This window comes from Trachurus japonicus, chromosome 4 (genome assembly GCF_045865225.1).
Source record: "Trachurus japonicus isolate A0001 chromosome 4, Traja_1.0".
NCBI classification, from domain to species: domain Eukaryota; kingdom Metazoa; phylum Chordata; class Actinopteri; order Carangiformes; family Carangidae; genus Trachurus; species Trachurus japonicus.
Genome location: NC_140910.1, coordinates 22,556,258 through 22,580,927, shown reverse-complemented (window position 1 = coordinate 22,580,927; position 24,670 = coordinate 22,556,258). Strand labels below are relative to the sequence as shown.

Here is a 24,670-nt window from a genome sequence, read left to right as displayed (position 1 = left end):
CTGGGTGATCTGAAGTGTCAGTGACATGCCTTTCATTTTCTGCAGGGATCTACTCTTCTACTTCTTATTTCCTTAAAACAACTATGTTTCTACATCTACCCCTATTTTTTTTTTTCTTTTGAAATCAATCATAATAGATCTTTTGCTAGGGCAGGGAGTGTGTGTGTGTGTGTGTGTGTGTGTGTGTGTGTGTGTGTGTGTGCCATTCGGGGCGGCTCCTCTCCTCCCCCCACCTCCTCCCCCCAGTCCGCCCAGCAGCGGACGCCGTCATTCCGCCTCCTCGACTCCTCACTTGTTGGATGTGTTCCGTTTTGCATCTCTGTGATTTCACGCTTCCTCTCGGTTGTTCCGCTCCCTCGGTGTCCCGGGAAAAAAAAACACGGCTGAGTGTGAAGGTTAACGCGATTTCACAGGTTACTTGCGCGTAAAAAAGAAGAAGAAGAAGAAGAAGAAGGGGGAAAAAAAGAAAAAACGCCGTCCTTCACCTGTGTGTGTGCGCGCGTTTGCTCCCGTTGTCGCACCGTGACTATGCTCCGTGTCGCCGTGCGCTCTGCCTGCCGTCCCTCTGACCTCTAGTCCTGCTGGTGGTCCCACGCCGGGAGCGTTGGGGGGTTTGGGGGTCCCTCTCTCTCTGTCTCTGTCTCTGGCGGCGCTGTGCGCTCTGGACTCGGGCTCATCCTTGGAGAAGTTCCGCCGCAGTCCCATGCACAGCGCTCCTCTTCCTCTGCCTCTGCCTCTGCTCTCCTCCTGCTGCGATAGTCAGAATCATGCTGGTGGCTTTTCATGGTCCAACTCCACAGGATTAGCCCCGAGTTGGACAAACGGACCATGTAACCAGATCAGGTATGTGATGAACTGCACTGATGAACTAAGGCAGGTGAGATAACATGTTGTATTTGTTTCCTGCTGCGAGGAGGTGTCCAGTTACTGACACTCAAATGGCAGAGGTTTATATCTGGAAACATGTCTGTGACTCGGACCCTTTGGTCAAAATGCCACTCAGAAACGTGTTACTCCAGATGTCTTTTCACTGTGAACCCAATGAGAAATGTGTGTTGCTGCCAGAGGAGATGGAGTGAGAGTGGAGCAGCTCAGCTGGAGCTGTGGTCTTGGGGTATTTTGGCATTTTGCTGTGGCTGTGATGATCTGTCTGGTCTGTGTGGCCTCCTCCTGCGGCTGCTGCTGCTGGCATTTGACTGCATCATTTCAAATAGAAGAGATGGTTATTAGTAGATTAAGGCCTATTTATTTGTTTATTTTTTAAAGCATTTAACATTTTGGACAGAGAGAGGGCACAAGGTCAAGGGCCGGTGAGTCAGAGAGGTTCTTGTGACTGTAGAGAAGAGAGGGGAGAGGGCTGCAGCGTTCAATGTAGGTAGATCTCAGAAGGTGCTCTTTGGATGAGATGGGGGTATGGAGACCAACTTGGAAAAAACAGAGAAATCCAAGGCAACTCTTTTAATATTTAAAAAGTCTTTATTAAAAGAATGGCTATATGGTTCTTGGGACTTTTGGTGTTTCGAAAGGTTTGATTCAAAGTGTCTCACTGTATTTTACACCTGATAATGTGACATTTACCATGTTAATGTTGAATACTGACCAAACAAAAAGATTCCGCTACTGTTTATTTAAGTTTAACATATCACATATAAGAGGACACACTTTTAGGGGTATTATTTTATTAAATAGCAGTTTATATCTATTAGAACCTTATAATATTGATCTGTCGATATGTCACCCAACCACTCTTCTATTTTTTGTTGGCTGCCAGGAGCTGTTTTCTACACACAGTGGATATTCTTGAGTCAAAGAAAAAAGAAAAAAAGAAAACATTTGTTTTATTTTTGTGGCAAAACTGTATGAGGTGGTGTTATTGCATCTTTTTTTTGTCTTTGTTTGTCTGCAATGAAGCTGGAGAGTAAAAAATCTGCATTGCTTTAGGGCTTCAAAATGAAAGTCTTGTAGGACAAAATGTTTTCTTTTAACTGAGCCCTTTGTACAACTAGTGTTTTCCTCATGGGCAACTATGTTCATATTAAACAAAAAAAAAAGAGAGAAAGGAAATCACTGCCAGGTTAAATATTCCCTCACTATGTGCACACGTCAGCTGAAGTACAGTATGAGAAGTGCATTGATTTCCCACATCAACAACCAGCAGCAGCAGGTGCCGCGCTGCTCTGACCCATTTCTCACAGAGGAGGCTATGACTAAATAACTGTAGAGCAGCCTCTGTATATCCTCCTGTCTCCACCCCGCCATAAACACACACAGTGTACATGCGCACACACACACACACACACACACTACACACACTTCTTAATTCCTCCACCTCCAGCGCCTATGATACAACAGGAAGTGGGCTGATTTCCCAAAGGAGTCTGCAGTCAGGGGCTGTCACAGCAAACACAGCGGCAACAGACAAAATGTATTTAATACACAGGTTGTATAATGGCGCTCTGTGCCAACAGATCAAAACACTGTGAGAAAATACAACCAGCTGCTTTGCAACATTTGGCCTGTCAGCGTTAAGTTGTTCTGTAAGAGCCTCTCTGGCTGGAAAACTAAATATTTGATCGTCCTCAGTTAATTTAGGAAACAGTTAGCCTAAGTGGCCTTATTAACCCTGACAGATCGCTGCTGGGAGACCACTTCTGTTGTCAGTGCTGGTGATACAGACAGGATTGACATTATTTGAGCTGATTACCCCCTTTTTTAAGAACTGCTGGACAAACTCACTGACTGGAGTCACTGTTTGACCTGATCTCAGCGATACATTAACCACATATCCTCTTATTACCCCGCTGGTGTTGTTATGCATCGGAAAAGTTGCCAGTTTGATACTGCAACACCACTGTCTCTGTGTGTAGTAGCCACCGTGTGCTGGCCTTGTGTAAACTTCTGTATTTTTAAAAGTTTTATCCAACATTTGAAGTATCTGACTCATGAAAAATACATGAGAGAAACCATCACTGAAGAGCAAAGCAGGCTGGTCAAAATTAAGCTGCCCTGTCGAGCACATGTTTGATGTTAAGCGTGACCAACAATCTTGCATCAGGTCCACACATGACTCATCTGCAGGTTAGTGGGATTTGTTGTGACACCGCTAACCTGGTGTAGTGTAATTAAAATAAAGCCTTTGCTGCCAAAAGAGAGTCCTGTCATTACAGACTTAAGCCTGCTCTGGGTTGTGTGGAATTTAAATGAGCCTTTTTTTAATCCAAGTAAAGCCACTGGTAGTGAAGGAAAATCCTGTGCGACATAGATTTTGTCTCTCTTGCTCTTACTGTACTCAGCCTACGCTCACTTCCTCCTGCTGACACTCCACTCAGTGTATTTTCTGGGACAACATGCACAGAGTCGTGTTTTCAGGTTGTGATAGTGGTGTACATGTATGAATGTGTGTGTGTGGGTGTGGGTGTATGTGGGTGTATGGGTGGGTGTGGAGGATCTCAAGCTACCCAGAGATGGAGAAAGTGTTTCAGTGTTTCAGGAGAGGTGTGTGTGAATTATTGAAAAGCCCTCAAGGTTCTGGCTGCAGGATCGTTTTTTGATGCTGTACAGTTGCAGGTCAGGTTTACTGTAGTCACACATTAAAGGTGAGACAAGATGTGTCCAAACTGCACTGACTGCAGACTTAGCAGGACGAGAAACTCCAGCATTAAACTGCAGCTGCAGTCCAACAGTCGGACCTCCAACTCATTTTCAGGTCCAAAGTCAAGGTCCAAGAACAGCCAGCTGCTAAATTGTTCTCCACTTGGAGGCTGGTGTCTGACAGGAGTGTGAGAGGACAAGGCACTTTTAACCCATGGATGTTTGAACATTTCTTCCAGTGATAATGGCTCACCCAGTGCAGTGAGTGTCAATAAAGCCTTCCCACTCTCAGGCTCAATTTTCTCATCTGTCTGAACCTGGCAAATATTCGTAAATGACACCCCAAAATATCTTGATGCAACTTTTAAAGAGGAATAATACATTTTTTATTAATTATACAGCTTTGGAGTAATTGTGATGGTTAAATAAATGACTTGTAATAGGCCTCGTAACCCATAATCTCTTGTTTATAACAGATAAGACCACACAAATATAAACATGGTAACGTGTACATGTATATGTTATATAACGTTATCCACTGCTCCATCGATTACTTTTTCGCTGGTTTCATTGAAAACAAATGCACATGGCCGGGAGTAGGGTTAGCAAAACAGCGACTGGCATAGTTCCCCTTTAAAGGAGCTATTTGTGAAGTATTGCTATCTATCGCTATTAAGCCAAAGTTATCATCGACAGCTTTTTTCCTACCAGTCTTACCAGTTTGGCATCAGAATCAGTCACTCACCACAAGTACAAATCACCGCAGCACCACATCGCATCTCAGGTGTATATAACCTCTTGTATCATATAGATGCGTCCTGCTCCCAGCAATAAACTAAATTAGTCCACTTCTATTCAGACCAAATCTGAGCACAATTTTTCACATTAAAGATTTTTGCTTTGATGATTCAGAAATAAACCTCTGTATAAAACAGAGCCTGTAATGTCCAGCAGGTGGTCAATGTACTGTCCTGCTATCTGCCCTGAAAAAGTAACTTCCTATTTGTTCAGATGCTTTGGAGAAGCAGAGAAAAGTGAAGCCTTTCTCCTCATGACCACAAATAAGAACATGGGAAGAAAAAGCAGGAAGTGGTAGATGTGGTGTTGATGTGGTGTTGATTGACTGCTACTCCAAACCTCCTGTGTTTTGTGGCTGCATTACATGACTCATTCTACTGAACGACAGCGGCAACACAAGATACTCATACGGATACAGGAATTTAAAGAGGAACTTTACAAGATTTTTACCAGCTTCGGAGTAACTGTGATGGGTTACATTACTTGTTATGGTGAGGGTGGACGCTCTCTGCCTTCCACCTACAGTAGCGTCTCTTGGCCAAAAACCAACCTTGCAAGATCAGCGCCTCCGACCTGGTGTCCCTGATCTTGTCTTGTGAGAAACATGGACTGCTTTTTGGCACTACGAAACACCTGGTAATCTGTAATCTCTTGTCAACGTTACCCACCCTGGTAGACATCGCTCCATGGATTGTCTTCTCGCCCGTTGGCTTTGTTGAATGCACATGGCCAGGTGGGGAGGGAGGAGGGTTCGCTGTGAGTTTTTACGACAGTTATGCACTCCTAAACTGTAGGGGGAGCTCTCTAGAGAAAAAAGTGACCAAAACAACGAAAAAGCGACCAGATTTACATAGTTCTTACATTAACTACCATTTTAACAAAGATTTTCCAAGTTTGAATCTACATGAACAGCAAGAAAGCACAGAGGTTTACATTTTCTGTTAATTCCCCTGTGTGCTCGTGATTGTGAGTAGATATCGTTTGTATTCAGGTATGTAGAGCTGGGTTGACAACTCTCTCCTTGGCATTGTGGAAGGTGATGTGCGGCATGTGGATGAAGCGTGGCCAGGCTGGGTGAGGATGAGGCCGCTGAGAGGAAGGCTCGCTGGCAGAGCCGGAGGCCTCTGGAACAGAAACGCTGTTATCTGCAAACGTAGCTCTACTGCTGCTGGCTGATGATTCTATGGTGACTCATCAAAAAAAAAAAAAAAAAAACACGCACACAGACACACATCTACACCCATAACACACTTCAGACACACTGCCAGACAAACATACGCAACACACACCCACCCTTAAAATGACACCATGATCTGTGGCATTTACATACTCGCACACAGTTAGATGCGCGCCCTCAGACACAACCACAAACAAACACACACTGTGAACACACCCTGCTGTTTGCTACCGTAAGTGTGAATAATATTTCCCCCAATAATCTGTCACTTAAAGTGTTGTGATATGAATCTTAGCTCTGGAGCACAGACTTCCTGCTATAGACACTGGTAATAAAATTATGTTCCTCATTATGTAACAAAAACATTAAGTTAAATGTGTCAAAAGCATAAATGGGACACTTAGTTAAAGTCCTAGTTAAAAGAATTAACTTTCCCTTCTGTGATGAAAATAGTAAGTTGGATAAGAAAAAACTACTGGAGCTGGAGATCAATGATACTTATTCACCTCTCATGACCTTGTTACCTTTATTTTTAAATCACCTCTTGCTGAGAAAACACTCTCTTCACTGTTCATGTACAAGCCTCCTTATTTTTTTCTTTTACCCTAAACCATCTTCTAATCATGAAATTTCAGCCTTTGTCGTCACCATCCACCAGCTCCACGGCTTGTTTTATTCATCATTATTTGAACTTGTCCTGTAGCAGCCCTCTTACGCAAGCAAAGCAGCGCTTGAAGCTTCAATGCAACATTTACACTTGCAGTTAGCATTTTCCAATATGATTTGTACCCAGATTGAGCTGCAGTAAGGGAAAAAAGGGTCAGAGGTCACATGATCCAGATAATATTGCTGGTAATATGTGCAAAAAAAATACACTTTCACCATGAATAAAACATTTTTCCATAGCTGAGAGTTGACCGCAATCCTGCTGATGTCAAAACCTGGAAATTATTAATACTGTTAATATATTATATGAGCGCTTTCATTCTCTCCTGTCTGACCCCTTCAGTTTTCACATGCATAATTCTTATCTCACTTGACTTAAAATGTCTATAAATGTCTGTCAGTATAGGTTATAACTTTACATTTTTCAAAATATTTGTAAGCAGCTTGAATATCTATCTGTATAGGCCGACTCCTAAAATATCCCTTGAATAAGTATCCTAAGATATCTATTGAATAACTACTGCTGCAGTCATAATAGCTTTACATTATGTGGGACAAGTAAATGCTTTTAGATAGCAGAACCAGTAGATTCGTGTTTTTTCATTCATATGCAACTTTCTGACATCACTGCATGTAGATATGAGAGAAAACACAAATGACTTTGAACCATGAGAAGCTACACCCCCTTTATCTTAAACTGATTAATCCCATTAGTTCATGCTGTTCATGTGGAGGTTCTCATGTACTTGAGATGTAATGGGTGTATGAAGAGGTTGTAGGATTTCTGCTGAGCCCGCTATCTCTTTTATCTGCACCCCTGCTGCTTTCATTATTCTGGGGATTTAAACCATTTTTTCCCAAGTCGTGTCTCTTTTATTTCTTATGGCACCTAAAAAACAGACTTTGTTTTTGGTGAAAGACTGGAGACGTACTGTACCATATGCAACAGGTTGTGTCTTTGAAACCTCCGTTGGTTGTCGACATGTCTGCAAATCGAACATGTCAGAGTTTCACGGATCGGTGGGTTATTGCAGTAACTTGATCAACAATTAGAAGAGAGCCTCAGCCTAACTAAAGCGGAGAGATGAGAGGAGATGGGACTTGCTGTTTGTCCTGGAAGCGTTTCCTCCTCAGTGTGTCTCCCCGGCTGCTGCCAGGATGGCACAGTGGATTCAGTTACAGTTCTGTAAGCGGAAGGTCATAGGTACAATTTTTTGCTCAGCAATGTGTTGAAATAGCCCCCGAGCATCACACTGAAATTAATCGCTTCTCATTCAATGTCAGGCCGACGGTTTTCAGGCCGGTTTATTTCTAATTTATTCATTTTAATGGCTGAGGGAAAGGGGTGGCGAAGGCTTGACTGGTGGTGTGACGGCTTTACACACTCAGTGTTGACAGGCCGATCATGGCTGCTCTGTTTCATATTTATAGTTCAGCCTCACCTCAGCCCACTGACCTTGATGTCAGTAAAGTATTAAATGCGTAAGAAAAGTAGAAATACAGTAAAGTTTATTTGATCCCTGGAGGACTTAGCTGTGACAATCCACTTCCAATGAATTCGAAATGTTGGTCACAGTGGTAAAATGCATCAGTCCCAAGGAAACAGGCTAATTATAAGAATTTGTAATGGGAAAACAGGGACGTCCCAGGAGACATTGAACGCCTCCTCGAACCTGAACCTTTGTGCTCCTGAGCAACAAAACTGTGCAGGCCGGCCTTTCTCCTGCGTGTCCCGCCATCTGTGGCTGCGCTCCCTCACTTCACTAACTGTCACAGATAAAATGTCCATGTGAATGTATGCTAATGTAATATTCGTGGTACATTACTCCCTCAAAGATAGAAGCTGGACCATTTCATTTCCTTTTATGAGACTGTCGTGCTGACCAGCAGAATGGAGGTACAGTAATTACAGCTTCCTCTATACTGGGGGTGCATTCAGCGAGGCTGCACCGCTGCCAAGTGTGAAAGAGAAGCTGGCATATCGCAGGACAGCAGGGGAGGAGCTGAGCAGCTATAATGAAACCTCTGCAATCCTCGTAAAGCAGAAGGACGCGGAGCTGCAGGCATGTTTAATGTCAGGTCCATTTCCTGCTGAAGTTCTCCTCTGTGAATCTGTCTGAACTGGACATAAATTAACTACTAGACAATCAATTCAAGCCTTCTTGTTTGAAGTGCGAGTCAGTATCCCTGTGGTTAGAACTGTTCCCTCTAAGAATCTTAACTTTGATTGTGAGTGAATGTTAAATATCTTCATGTCCGTCCTGCAAGTCACCCACAACCATGTCCAGATCGTTTCCTACATGCAAATAGGCAGACAACCTCAGTTTCGATTTTCCTGTGCATTATTCGTAACAGACTGTGAATATGTTTCTGTACTTGCACTGGAAAAGTGACAGAATCAAGTAAGAGTTGAAAAAGTAATTGTGCAGAAAGAAGAAGCTGATTTCCGTGTCCCACAAAGTAATGCAATGAGAAGTGATGGAGCTGCTCACAGCTTGAAAAAGGTGCTCCAGAAAGATCTTGAAAAACCTTAACAGAAGTATTAAAGGAGACATATTATGCCCCCTTTCCACAAATTAAAATAGTTCCCAAGTGTCTTAAAGACATATCTGTGACATGCCCCAAGGATCAAACATCACAGCTCTTTTCATCCTACAGCCCTGTTCAGAACGGCTGGTTTCAGTGTCTGTCCCTTTAAATGCAAATGAGCCACTGCTCGCCCCGCCCCACCGCTTCTACCGGTCCCAGGTAGGGGTGGCATTATGCAAATTCAAAATCTAGTTACATCACTGTGAGGGAACTGAGGGAACAGCTCATAAAACCATGTGGATTTCAAGGGAGCCTGCGCATTACAGATTTTTTTTGTCAATTCTCACATTTTGGGGGCTGGAAGGCAAGACAAACATGTTAAAGAGCCTTTAAAAAGTGATATTTCCGTAATATATAATAATAATATATATATAATATATGTTGTAGACTCACTGCAAAAACAGTATGCAGCAAGGATTAGTATAACGTATACTGTACATGGTATGCAGCCTCTGAGTTCAGCGACGGCTACATATAGTATGGTGGACATTGATTCATCTCATGTGTTGATAATGTTTGCAGCAGATCAGTGAGCAGCTCTCTGGGGTTTAACTTCTGTCCTCAGTGTGTGATGTTCTCTGTGCAGGTCGTGTTTGAAATGATGTCGATTCTACTGTTACAGATGACCACATTGGATAAAGGCATACAATAAGATTTTGGTAGCTTAACGTGATACTACAAGTAACACACTGCTGTTACTGCTCTGTAATTTGTTTAATCTCACTTTCCAAGCTTTGGGGTTGCAGTGCTGGATAGCTGTTATATAGTTAAGCCTGTTTTTTTTCTCTCTTTTTTGGGGGGATGTGACTCTGCTGTGACGCCAGAGGGCCGTGTGAAAATGTTTTGGTTTTTTTTTCTTTTTTTTTTGCAAGTTATGAAGATGTCTTTGTTTCCTTTACACAAAAGAGGAATAAACAACAGAGAAAAAACATCGGTACCAGCATTGGCCAACGGCCAAATTGTTATTTTAAACATTGCTATCGGTATCGGCCCAGAATTTCACAATCAATACTTTCCTAATTTAGAGAATGGAGATATTCAAGATGGCACCGATTGTCACTGTAAACAGATGTTTGAACCAGACAACAGGCAGCAGTGAAGCAGCTTTATCTTCCATGTTTGCAGAGTGTCACCGCAGACAGCTGTGTTTATATTAGTTTAATAAGTAAGTGTGCTTTATTTATTTATATTCCACACAGAGAGAACTGTTCCACTGCTCCAGTGCTGAACCTACAGTCTAGCAGATGCATCAGGGCAGCAGCTGTGGGTTGGATTCACTCTGTGCAGAGTTAGGTCAGACTTGCATGTTGTAGTTTATGATCTGTCTGCTGCAGGCTTTTTGGACACACTCTGCTTTTTAATAGATGCAGCAGAAAGCCCTCCCAGACACGAGTGGTGCTTTCACTGATGTGATCTAAGTTGACAGATTTCAAGATTTCAAGAAAAATTTAAATCATTATGTGCTGTTGTAATACAAGTTGAACATATCTGCACTTGTGCCATGTAAGTTGCTTGACCCCACTCTGATACCAACAACAGCCATTCATTATGATGATTTCCTTTGTAGAAGTTGTAACCTTGGTCACAATGGCAGTGCAGTTGTCGTAGTTGCATGGCTTTAAGAGTTGTGAAGTAAAAGTGCTGGAGAATCATAGAGAGCAGAAGTCAGATGGGAGACCCATAGCCATCCAACTGGCCTGGATATCTGGTGATAGTCGTTTATAGAGAGGGAGGAAATTGAATTTGACGTGTGTATAAAAATTACAGATGGACCGTGAGTAATGAATCTTTCACTTTCCATGTGAGTAAAGGTATTCACCACATCTCCAGTCACAGCGAGTGTGTAGAAAGGCTGAATCAGGAGCTGGCAGGCTGGAGTACAGTAGCTGCATAACAGCATAATGTACACCAGTTATAAATCTGCCAGCAGTATATACGGCATCAGAACATGGTCCAGATTGGACGGAGAGAAAGACTCAGACGGTGCTCCAACTCTCTGTTGCCCTATCTCTCTCCATCTTCACACGGACCACGCTGTTTTACCACCTGTATTGATCATGTGCTTTTATAGGGCCAAGAGGATCATTCTTGGGAGTGGTTCTCTACATTCATTGCATTCTTTGCCCCAAATGACCTCGAGCAAAATCAAGTAATTGAACTAAAATGTTCAGTGTCATCAATCTCTGCCTACTGGGCCGTAACTGCTGCGACAGCTTAAGAGGGAAGATGGGATAACGGTTGGTTGAGTTCCTGTGGATCCCTCAGTACATGAAGGTTGTCAAGGTCACATGTATGTGCTCGCCTCCAGAAAGTTAATGTACTTATTCTATTAAAGACTTGTAGCTGTAAAATAGTGGAAGAAACGGTTTGTCATTCCATAATCAATTTTATCGCTGTGCCGCTGGCATAAGATCAAAAAGATGAGAGTAACGTCAGTGTGTGAGATCTCATCTTTTTCATATTTATTTGCTCCTTTGCTGGGTGTTTCCTGGTCGGACTAAAAGTAGCACAAGGACTTTTGTGATCAAAGATGAGTGGATTTATTTTATAAAGAACGTTTTTCAGTCATGCAACAAAGTGTGAACATTTATTCATGCTCTTGTTAAGCGTGCCTCGGCATATACAGTTTTTGATTGGACAGCAATAGCGTGGTAAATATTAATATTTAAGTGGTAATAATGGACAGAATGCAAAGTATACCCACTATTATACCCACAGCACTTAATACATTGCTCAAGAGAAGCTAAATGAAAAAACAACAACAACATTGTACTGTATGCACATGCAGTGTATCAGTAATATTTATGGTCCCACACTCTTAACTACTGTTTTGGGAAGTTTAAATTGAAGGTGGAAGAACAGGTGGAGGAGGGAGTGTCAAGCTCCTCCAGCTTTAAATGGTATTTAAATCGTGCCCACAACATAAAAGTAAAATTGCCATGAAATTTAGTTTTTTCCCTAGAGGATGAATACCCCTGTCTTTGGTTTAATCCGGGGACTTTTCATCTAGTATCACACTTGCAGTTTGATAAAACCCATTGATTGAGATCTAACTTTTCACAATTTATCACAAAAACTAAATGAACTGATTTCATGAAAGTTGGACCAGACTTTCACGCTCCCCAGATGAGGAAGCCTACAGACTTTGGTGATCATGTGACAACGTTTCCTGCATGACATGAAATTGACATTTTGTGGATTTGGATTGAAATGTCTCAACAATTATTGGTTGCCCTGTTAGGATGATGTGTTATAATAACTTTAATAATGTTAACACATTTCCTCTAGTGCCATTGTCATCTTAAAATTTCAGTTCATCCAGCCCTTTGCTCTACAACCAAGACCACCAATATTCCCATCAGTTTTAGCTGTACTTTGTGTTCAGTGCTAAATATTAGGATTAAAGACACTAACCTGACTCTCAAGCATTTTCTCTCAGCTTTCTCTACTCTTCATAGAGCTGCAGGCAGACTTGACAAGACTTGTCTCCAGAGAAATATACGTCATAACATCAGTGTTAATGAATTAAAAGTGCAAAGTGCATTTCCCCATGGGTTAACAGTTGGAGCAGCACGACTGTACAACCACTAAACATGAGTGAGATTGACAGGCCGCTGCTGTCACCTGACAACATTAACCAAAATCAAATAAGTCTGTTCAGTCATCCTGTGGTTTCCCCAGTGCAGTTATAACAGATTATCTTCTTTTTGTTTTGATGTTTTACACATGAGCCTACTTTTATGGTGAATAATATTCATAAAAAAAGAAATACCGCGATTGCTGAAGTGAACCCCCTCAATTGTGTTTGTGCTTCATACCCACGCAAAGCAAACAAACACACATTTCCACACACGTTCAAACACACACAGACGCCCACGCTGGGCTGCAACAGAAACGATAGGGAGCGGAAGCAGATAGAGGAAAGCCTTTGGAACGGCAGATAACAGGATTAGACAAATTACATTTCAGCTGTGACCATGAATCCCATTTGGATGTGCGACTTGTTTTCTCTCCACTTACAACGGCAACTATAGAGCTGTGGATTTTGATGACAAAATGGTGGTTTTCCAAAATAATATGTGCTGAAATTTCACATGAATTACTGCTTGAGTGGGTGGGGTTTGGCTCTGCTGCCGAGACAACACCTGAGGTTGTCAGGAGTGGAACGAGACAGGAAGTGTAGAAAGTGAGGGCAGATGAGCGTAACACACGGTCACACATTTTGTTGAGAAGAGCATGAACTACAGTAAAAAAAAATTACCTTGAAAGGCAACCCTACAATTTTCACATTTGTCATTTGATGGTATCATATATAAAGACGATGACTGACATTTCTTTCCTACAACCAGATCAGGTGATTGTTGAGGTTTTAGTGTAATATTGCAAAACATGGTGACTGACAATCTTTAAACTATCTACTTCTGAATAGCACTGAGGTGATGAAACAGGGCAAACAGATGTTGAATCCTTTGTTATTTTATATTGATACTGTAATACTCAGTTGTGGATAGATTAGTGCTCAGGAGGTGTGCACAATTCATCCTCAGTGGACGTTTACTGCATTTAAACCAAGCAAAGCCCATGTTGAACTAGTTCGGAACCAGTGGCAAATCTTAAAACCAGGATTAAATAAGAGAATACTTTTTTATTCTGCTCACTGCTGCTCTGCTCTGCTGATTTCTCATTGAAAACTTCAACTCTGCTGGGCTTTCATTTATATAATCACAATCAGTCAGCAAGATCTGAATCAGATCATCGGCCTATAGGCAAAAACCTCTGACAAAAAGCTGACCTCACTAACCTTTAGCCTCCTGCCGCTGTTCAGACAGATATAACAGGAAGGAGCTCAGTGTAAAAATCCAGCAACCACATTAGCATTGACAATAAGACATCCATCTCAGGAATTGGCAGATTCCTTGGTGGTTACAGGTTTAAGACCGCTGTTTTGTGAAAAGTAGGCATCTTTAAAATGTCAACAGTAAAATCAGTCTTCTTTTTAGCTCGACTTTTTTTGGTTTCAGCAGCTTTCACACACTGATTCTAAAACTTAATTTAATTAGTCTTTATATAATCCTTCATCTTGCATTACAAAACCGCAAAATCCTCACATTATCACAAGTAGTTTTGACATTGCGAGCATTTGCCTTTGTATTACAGAGCATGACGCTGTCATGTGTGTGTGTTGGTGGGAGCAGAGACTAGAAACTGACACAAAGTGACTCCTGGCCTCGGAGCAGTTTAAAATCCAAAGAATCAATCTTGTAAAAATCTTCCTGGGCAAGTGAAGGTCCTTCAGATGCTCCTGAAGACTGATGGCTGAGACTCCAGAGGGAACACTTCATCAGACAGAGAGAGAGAGGAGGAGAGGAGGAGAGGAGGAGAGGAGGAGAGGAGGAGAGGAGGAGAGAGGGGGAGGTGTGGCGCATGAGATATTCTCATTACTCCGATTTGCCAAAAACAGCATCTGGGAAACCTGTGGTTTTATAGCATGAATGAATTTAATTCTACGAGCTACTACAACCAAAACAAAATGGAGACAATGGAGAGCAGCAGTGGACGTAGCCAACAAGCTGATAAAAAAAAAGGCTGATAAAAAAAGATATTAAAGGCTGATGATCACAGGTGTAAAAGCTTTTAAACATCAACAAAGTCCAGTGAATTGTATCGTACTATTGCATAATCTAACATAATAGAGTGCTACAGAGTCTAGCCTACAGTTTACACTTAATCACAACAAAACATAGTGACATGAATCATAAAACATAATGTATGAGTGTGGTGTTTGATATAACAGCACAGCATGAGTGTAGTGTAACGCCGTTTACGTTAATGTGTGCTGTAGCATTTCAGCAGCTAGTCCTTAACATAATAGATTGTTGTTAGTTGTTTGGTTTTTGGCCCTAATAAATCAATAGGACACAGATGTTACAGTAGCGGCAGTGAGTGTGTCTCATAACAATCAACTGTTAAAGTTCCTGTTTCTGTCATTTGATTGATCAGTTGTTTTGCCTGATGAGCCGCAGTTGTCAATGATGAGTGTGGTTAGAATTTCTGATTAAATGAAGAGCTTATTGAATGATGCAGAGGTCTGGAAACAAGATACCTCGAGGTAATTAAAAAGAAAGAAAAAGAAACCTCAATGAGCTCGGAGTATGGGCTCAGATCAATATGTATGATAAAAAGCCATTAGTGTAGTGTGTTAGTCACTCACAACCATCCCCAGTCTCAGGATGCTTATAAACCTGCAGAGATTAACTCTATGTTATTATTATTGTTATTTTCTTAAAATGTATTATCTGCCAAGGTTCTGGGTTCAATTCCCGGGGTGGAGTTTACATGTTCTCCCTGTGCCTGTGTGGGTCCTGTCCCGATTCTCCAGCCTCCTCCTACAGTTCAAACACAGGCACACTGCAGGTTGACTGGCGACTCAATTGCCCTTTGGTGTGAATGTGAGTGCGTGAGGTTGTTCATCTTAATATGTCAGTTCTGTGACAGACCAACGACCTGTCCAGGGTGTATCCCGCCCTCGCTCTATGTTAGCTGGGATGGCTCCAGCCCCACCCTGTATGGACAGACAGTACAGCAGGTGGATGGATGAATGGATGGATGGATGGATGGATGGATGGATGGATGGATGGATGTAGGGTTGTCGACTATAGATTTTCTTGGTACGATTATTGTCAGAGAAATAATCACGTTATTATGATTATCACGATTATTATGCATTAATTAATTTCACAACACTATGAATGTGTAAAATCAAATATAGTCAAAATACAAATACATTATTTACACAAAATATTTTAAGTATCTATTAATAATATAGGACCAATTATTAATCCCCCAGGGGAAGTATTTGACATATTCAAGTCATTAATTGTCAGCTATACCAAATGTTTAAGTTTATTTGAATCATTTTTGTAAAATAACAAATGTCATGCTAACATTTAAATTCCTACCAATTCAACGTAACTTTAGGTAAATGGACCAGTTTCTGTGCATTTACCTTAACTTTGGCGCACATCTGCCGATATGATTCCGAGTCCGACATGATCTTTTTTGGAAAGTGACGGTATTTAGGAATCTTATGTCTATGATTAATTAAAGGGACAACAAGGAGTTTTGGAAAAGCGAAGCATTTTCACACTACATTTATGAGCCTCCGCGCGCACCGTAAAATTCTTTGACCGGCGCAAGACAGACTCATGTTTTCATTCATCAATAATTAAAGTCAGAGGTTCAAAGACGATCACATACCGTCGCAGTTCCGACCATAAACGGCGATTTGGCTGCGTTATTCTCATGACTCGCCACGAAGGAAACGCTGGTCGGCTCGACCAGCATTTCCGCCACCACTAATAATAACAACATAACGATAGAGACAGAACGATATATTTATCGAAAATGGGCCCATTAACAAGTGTGGGTAGCGGAGATTCATCCACATTAACGTGAGACTTTTTTATAACCGAATAGAAACTCCTCGTTGTCCCTTTAATTGTGGTGTTAAATACTGCGATTCATTGTGAAAACAAGTAATGGTGACATCCGTAGATGGCTGGATGGATGGATATTTTCTGTCTCAAGCCAAACTGTTGCATATACAAGGTTAAAGATGAAGGAGAAGAAGAAAAAAGTCCATCCCAACTGAATCTGTTGAAATGTGCTGAGCCCAGGGCGGCTGCTTTCACTCCATCAAGGTGATGAACTGACTCTGTGAGGATTTCACCGTCCTCGGAGTGTGATTCATCTGAGACACACCTCATTTTCATATCAAAAATGTTTTCCACTTTGATGGCAATAGAGCTACAGCTGCTCTTGTTGTTTGTTCAGTGTGGCAGCTCTGAAGTGAAAGTGTGTGTGACATGTCGCAGGAGCTCAGAAGTGTCTAGAAACAAACTAAAAGCTCCCTTTAAAATCTGTGGACGTGAGCTGCCGTCTGCTGAGACTGGAGCTCCACCGCCTTAAATGTACTGGAAGGAACCGGACTTTAGATGAAGAACATTATACTGCAGCATCAACTCTTATTTGTCAATCAGACATTTGTGGTGAGTGCTGAGGTTCAGCGGTTATTTAGTAAATTAAGCTGCGCTACTTTCTGAGCAGTGAATGCTGCTAAGTGCTGTGAAGACTCTGCTGTCTCTGCTTAATGGATGTTTTATTAAGATGTCCTGATTTATGTGGTAATACTTGAGTACATGTTGGCCTGTGTGAATACTTCATGTGCACAGTGTGTGTGTGTGTGTGTGTGTCTGTGTGTGTGAGTGCATGCATGCAGAGTCTTATCAGTACACAGGGCTCTTCAGGCAGTATAGGGGATTGAGGGCCACTCTAATCTGGACCCAGTGGTGACTGATCCAGCTTTCTTTCTGTCTGTGCTCAGCATGTGTGTGCATGTACGTATGTGTGTGTGTAAGTGTCCAGATGTGTGTTGATGCAGATATCTAATTTCTCTGTTTGTCAGATGAAGTAAACTGAAAATTAATCGAACCAACAAGTTTGTCTCAAAGTGCTTGCAGAGCAACATGTAAACTGGCCGGGAAACAAATCTCAGTGTTATTTTGTGTGTGTGTGTGTGTGTTGGTGTCCGTGTCTGTGTGAAGGATAACGTGGTGACAGCGGTGACTCCATTTCCATTTCCTCCTTGCAGTACAAGTCACCGTGCTGGCATTAATTATGAAAAATAGTGTGGTGTACTGAGTCTGAGATTGCACGCACTGGAGAAAGTTATGAAGAATGATGTTAAGAGGAATCTGTCAGCTGCCATCCCGTTTGGTCCCCACGAATAATTGAAGACTAGTGTACTTTCTGACAGAAACATGGTTTATGAGCTCGGTGCCAGTGTAGCGGTTCAGATCGCAGCCTGTCGGAGCAGCACCGCCTCCTTTTCTTCTCCTCTGTGGAGCGTCTGATGGCACTTTCAGCTCATTGTCTCCTTAATGAAGAAAAAACACATTCAGCTTCTATGAGCAGAAGTGAATTCAGTTATAGTTTAAAATATCATCAGTCTGAGATGCTCAACTCATCTCGGGAGTTATTTGGTTTCTTCTGCAGTTTGTCCCGTATTCATATTTATTTCTATGGTTTCTGTGGGATGACTATGACTTCACACTAAGTCATCCCACAATGCAGCAATTAGAGAAAAAAAACAACCAAACAACATAAGAAATGATTTATTTCACACTGAGTATAACTTCATTTTGTTTTAACTTATTTTTAATTGCATTGCAGTCACACAACTCACAGCTGCTGACTGCATTGACTTGAAATGAGCAATAAAGTCATTCAGTTGTGTCTCTCTGTTGTTTTGTTTGTCAGGTATAAAATCAACATGTGGAGGAAATGGATGGATTTAATTTATAAATCCAACTTTACCTTCAGTCAGGCTCAACAAAGCAGCTGCTGCGAGGAGAAGTGCTGGGCCATTGGCCTGCAAGACAAGAGGGACAGTTTGCATTGCATATCGTGTGATGCCTATTGGCCTAAAATGGCTTTTACTCCCCTTATGTAATCATTACAATGGGAACAGCAAGTGATGTAAAGTTATAAAATGATACAAGTCGGGAAGTCTTGAAGAAATTTGTGGGTACATAATTTTATTGTCATTCATGTGTATTGGATGCCAGTAGGAAAAGGTCACCCAGCCTGTGAAGGCCTCGAAGGTTCATCGTTAATAAGCCCAAAGAGTAATGATGATTGATGAGTTTCACTTTGGCTTCAGGTGGATCAACAGGGTATTGTATCCAGTTCTCTTGAAGGCTTAAGGGAGCACTAATGCAATTTATTTCAAATGTAAAGACGAGGTCAAAACCTATTATGTGGCTGAACTGACTAGGATCAAAGCCTGATTTTATACCTGCAATGTTGACTGACCAAACCACCAAATACAAATAAAAGTCAAAGACGGTTTGAAGAGGCAGGGTGTCTTTCTTTTTTTTCCTTTTTAGTGAGAGAGGCAAGCGAGCATAAGAGGTGACGATTCTGAGGTGATAATGATGCATAGTGAAAGTAGTTTATTTGCTCTAATGGAGGTGAGGTGCAGTGTGCTGGAAGTACTCCTCCACTTCCCTGTGGATGAACAGTTGTAGATGTACGATCACTCAGTCAGTCAGCCACTCTGTAGGTTTGGACATTTGTGAATACAGGGCCAGTATTAAAAAAGTCTTTTGTAGCTCCAGGTAGAGCTGCTCAAAGTCTGTTGAACTCCCTCAAGTGATGTCACTGGAGTTGACACCGGCTGGGACTGGAGACTACGAGTTTGACAATAAAATCTGAGGGTGTGGGATCAGAGGGAAGTGAGCTAATCAGACCCTCAGAGACCACTCCTCACAGGCTCCAGGCAGCGTTACCTGCTCTCAGCACAGCTCACCAAAGTCTTCGGTCTCACCAGGCTTAGGATCTCAGTCCTGGTTTCTAATTAATCTGAATTTGCACAATGAAGGACTGAATGACTTCATCTATCTACGACTGCTCGCACACACACATTTCTGACAGCAGGTACCTTAAGTGATAGGCTGAGAAATGAGTTTTGCAAATATGTCTGTGTGTGTTTGTGTGTATGTGAGCGACTGTATTGCTACTTCCTTTCCTCCTTCCTCTTGTAATTTCCTTCTTTCTGACATACATCCTTTACTTTCTCCATCCTCTCTCTTCCCTTCCTTTTTTCATCCCACTTTCCTTCCTCCGTCCTCCAACTCAATCATGAATTTGACCCGTTTTTATCAGGAGGAATAGATTCCACTTCACCTGGACAAGCCTCAGCCTGCAGATTAAACCCCCAGCCAACTGAGCCCCTCGCTGCTAAATCATTTTTACTGCTGCTCCTCCATGATGCTGCATGTGTGTGTATGCATGTGTGTGTGTGTGTGTGCACTGTGCACTGTTAGAGTGTGGATGAAAAAACGAGACAAAGAGAGAGGGAGACACTGCTCGAGAATATGCATGTCTGAGAACGTGGAGGCTGAGTAAGTGAATATCTTTGATGTTTCCGTTATAAATGATCCAGTTTTTTTTTTCTCCCTCTTTTGTAGTCAAAGTGCAAAATGTCCTGAGAGGTGGACACTTACAGTATGATAACTGAGTAGAGTATGAAAGAGCTGAAACAACTGAGCACAAGCCAACAGCAGCCTGCCAGTAAATATGTTCACGAGGACTGTTTGGTCATTACTTCACTGTGGTAGTAGATGAAATTGTGTGTGGTGTTTACAAGGGGATATGCATTGCACTATGGATACAAGCGTTGTTGTTGCCAGTATTTTGTCCACCCGCTGTATGTACGTAATGCATATGTAGTTGTGTGTTGGGAGTGTGTTTGCACCTGTATGTTCCTTTTGTAATTAAACACCCCTCTTCATGCCTAGTCATCCTACTTGTGCCTGGTGGTGTGTGTGACCGACATATTTTCTGTTCTTCCGGTGCCACCTTGTGGAGAAAAATGTTTAAAACATCCCACTTCCTTTCCTCCCTCCCTCCTTCTCTCTTTCTCTCCTCACAGATGTTCATGCAGTGTGGCTCTCCAGCGGTGTGCCCTCTCGTCTTTGACCTGTGATTTGACTTCTCTTCACCCTTGCAACCTTTGAACACTCTTCTGATGTAAGTTCAATCTCTCCACCCGTCGATCCGTCCATCCATCCGACTGACCGACCAATAAACCAATCATCTTGTGTCTCTGCTTTCAGGTGTTAAGCAGCTTTGCTGAACGTGAGTAGAACAACAATAATCACAACAGGGTCTATTCTGTTTGGTCAATTTAAAATCAGCATTTGCAAAAAGTTTTGAGAGACACAAATGTCTCTTTGCATGTTTGAAATTAATGTTTAAGCTTGACATATTTGACCTATCCTGTGTGTCATTCCCCCCCTCTCTGCCTCCCATTTCCTGTCTCTCTCAACTATCCTGTCGATTACATAAAGGCAAAAAAGCCCCCAAAAATATATTTGAAAAAAAAAAAAAAAAGCTTGACATTACTCTTGAAGTTGCCAGTATGTTTATTTTCAGACAAAAAACATATTTTGTTATGAAGATATACATCTGTAAAAAGGCAACTGAGTTTAACTTAAGTCTCTTGATTGCTCTTTTATTGTGATAGTTCACTGTGTTGGAGCTGTACAAACAAACAGAGTCATGTATTTAACCTATGGAGCTCTATTACCAGTGAACGTTTTCGAGTAGATTGCATCTTCTTTTAGTATAATAATGACATTCGCCTGATGTGTGCCTCTGTGGAGCCTGAGGATGATGGCAATGATGACAATGATAATGTGACTTCTTGTGCCTGTGTCAGAGTTTGATGGAGAGCTGGTCGGATGACAGCTGGAACTGTTGTCATAACCGGAGGAATACTGGCCACAGTGATACTTCTGTGTATCATAGCTGTGCTCTGTTACTGTAGACTCCAGGTATGACTCTGTATCTAAATTAAACCTTTTTTTTCTATCAACATAAACACATAATGCATAATTTTAAACCACTAAACACCATAAGTACGTTTTAAAACATTGGAGAAAGTTAAATGACGACAATGTATACTATACAGGTTTTCATTTCCTTTTGTTTAAAGAAATTACTGTTGGATCGCAGCTCACTAACGTCTTGCAGACATTACTGACTTGTTTATTTTAAAACAATGTTGAAAACGTTCTCTCAACAAGGTAATTCCAGGGTGATTTTCTGTCTCTGCAGTACTACTGCTGTAAGAAGAATGGGTCTGACAGCGGCTCCATCTCTCAGCAACACTTTGCCTGCAATGCCTGCAGTGTCACCGGCCTGGACGGGTCAATCGTCACCCCGCTGTCCCTGTCGCCGCCGGAGCCGCCCGGATCCTCCAACCCCACCAAACCCAGAGGGGGGCGACGCAGCTACTGCCCCACCTGCTCGCCCTACGACTCGCCCTTCTACATCCGCACCACTGATGAGATGCGCAACGGTGGCGAGCGCATCACCTACATGCCCACACACTATGAGAACCAGGCACTGGCGATGCCGCTGCCCGCCGTCCGAGGCTCCCTGCTGAGGGAGACTCAGCGAGGGCGGCCTCCCGATTTCTACACCAATACCCGAGCCATCAGCACCGAGGTGTGACCACCCAAAAACCCCATAACACCACCCATTACACACACACACACACACACACAGACACAAACATCAGCACCACCACTAACAATACCAATGATTTTGACACATACAGCAGCTCCCAGTTTGAATCTGCTGGATAAAGGCCCACTACTGTTTGTGCAGCCTATATTATCACATGTAATTAGGGTTTTGGGTCTGGGGGGCGGGGTGGGGGGGATTTAAAGTCTACTACTCAAGACTACAGTGTGTGGCAAGCAGGGATGACTTTCAAACCTAGTTCCTCACTTTATACTCGTACATTTTATTATGTAAAATTCCTGTACAATATTCCTGTTCATAAAGACACTAATTCTATAACTGATGGTAGATAAACCTGTAGCTGTAAAATGTCTTGTAAGAAAATGTCCCTTTATCCTCCCACATGAAGGACATGGCGGTGCACTGTCTGTTGACTGTTACTGTGTCTTTACTGACTGAGGGCTATCTTAGATCATTTATGAGTTTTCCCTTGCTGCATAACTTCCCAGTGACTGCCAAAAAGACAACAACAAAAAAAAAAAAGAAAATGAAAAAACTATTATGAAGTCTGTAGCAAATATGAAGCAATTTTGTTATGGTAAGCAAAATGGAGAGAAAAAAAGTTAAAAGGGCAAAATGAGGAAAAAGTCAGCATGCCCTCTGCAGTTTCCTGGAGCTCTGGAAGGCAGGAAAGGAGGGAGACAGCAGACGACTGGAGCTTTCCCTATGCAAGCTGTCTGGCTATCGACTGCAGCTCTTCATCTCCAATAATCTCCTTTCAGCTGTTTTCACCTCATCTACTTCACTGGAGGAACATCACGAGCAGTGTGAGATATAACCACGGTGTACATACAGTAAAACCTACAAGCATTTCAAACTGGCTCTTGGATAACAGTTGTAGTCTCTACGCCTCCCTTGGGTTGCCAGATCCAGCACTTGAACCACCACCTTCTCTCCCAAAAGGCGTAAACCTGTGCAATATGCGAGGGCACCCGAGCCCTTGAACGCATCAGTGGTGAGCTTGAGTGAATTTCTCTGTACTGACAATGATGCAAAAAGTTTAGAAATGTAAATATAAACCAGAAAGCGACAGAGGCATCTCTGGATCCCGCTGTCTTCTTGACGGAGAGAGATGCACCCTGGGATTTGAACATGATGTATTTTGAATGAGGGAGTGTGATTTACTAGTTTGTGCTATTTTGTCTACACACTCCTCCTATACTCCTGTACTACTCTCATGTTGAATCTTTGAAATGCAGTTAATCACATCATTTATTTTCACGTTTTTTTGTTTTCACTGTGAGAAAGTCTGAGTACACGTGTTGGATGTGGTTGAAAACAGTTTCACAGTGCTTTTTTTTCTACATGGCAGTGTTGCTTGCCATACACAAAAAAATATTTCTTGTGATATTTGTCTTTGTATTTCTGTGTACAGCAGGACTCAGTGAGGCAGTGACTACAGTAAGCAGTGGAGGAAACCTTACAGACTTGCATGGTGTGATAAAGTTGGATAATTCTGCAAGATTTTTCGGGCAGGCCTCTGGTGTTATCGTTCAAGAGTTAAACAAAAACACACTCTCCAACTTCTTTTCAACACTGCATATAGTAAAACCCACTCATCAGCAGCTACTCCATTTATTTCACAATTTGTATTTACAGAAACCAACTGCAGTACTGATATACTGTATATCTTTACACCAGAATTGCATTTTTTCTGAATTAACTAGAAATAAACAAATAAATGTACAGAGGACTGGGGAAATGAAAGTTCATCACTAAAGATCAACACGTATCCTGTTAGGAGAATTTACCCAGATGCATCTGAGCAACACGGATGTTTCAGGTGGAATAAAAACTGTGTTTATCCACATTGTTGTCCATCACCACAGCTAAGGATTCATTGTCATCATCATTTATTTATCCATTGTATTAACTATCTATTTTACTACTTACTTAACTAGTTATCTTTGAACATAGAAAACAATGAATTTTTAGAAATGTGGCTAAAAAAAAAACGTCAAATCATACATGATAAATACAGAAACAATAACATTTGACAGTGTTAACTTTTGACAATTAAAGATTTGTAACTGCTTGAAATTGTTTATTGTGTCTTTACTGCCAAGACTACACACACACAAACACAGACATGCAAGGGGACAGTGTTAAACCTGTTTAACCAGCGTTAATAAATTATTAAGTTTGCTTGTGTTTCCTCAGGATGTCAGAGTAGAAAGAAGAATTAAAGTGTCTTGTAATGTTTTAATCCCGAGCTCTGAAGGCAGCAAGACGTCTGATATCCAGATAATGATTGTCACGAGGTTAACAGCAACTACCAGATGCTGAATTTAATTTTCAGAACAAAGCCTTCATTTATCTCATAATTTTCCCTAAATTATGCCCTTGGGTAAAACACATGCGTATTATGTCTTGAACAGGTTTGATCAGCCAATAAGAAAGGCGATGTTGAAATGATAGGCCTGCTACTTGATGACAAAGGAATGGAGCCGTAGGCTGTACATATTTCATTTTATCTACAGCCCTTTGAAAATGTTTTAGGAACATTGGATTAGAGTTTGGAGTCAGTCTTATCTAATACACAGCAACATCAGTTGCTGATCGGTCCCAGTTAAAGTTCCCTGAGTCATAAACAATTCAGAGACAAAAATTACAAAGTGCTGTGCTACAGATGGTCTGGCCCCCACAGAGCCAGTCAAACATCATGGAGTCACTTTGTGATTACATCAACAGACTGAA

At 41.8% G+C, this 24,670-nt stretch overlaps 1 protein-coding gene across 1 annotated transcript; it reads left to right on the top strand.

Annotated features, from left to right (window-relative positions):
• Positions 1 to 316: 316 nt before the first annotated feature.
• Positions 317 to 24,008, top strand: fam163ab (family with sequence similarity 163 member Ab). The gene is made up of 5 exons (XM_085774762.1): positions 317 to 843; positions 20,316 to 20,413; positions 20,500 to 20,521; positions 21,105 to 21,219; positions 21,503 to 24,008. Exons 4-5 carry the CDS (start codon positions 21,127 to 21,129, stop codon positions 21,899 to 21,901), a joined length of 492 nt encoding a protein of 163 aa, XP_085630888.1. The 5' UTR covers positions 317 to 843; positions 20,316 to 20,413; positions 20,500 to 20,521; positions 21,105 to 21,126; the 3' UTR covers positions 21,902 to 24,008.
• Positions 24,009 to 24,670: the final 662 nt, after the last annotated feature.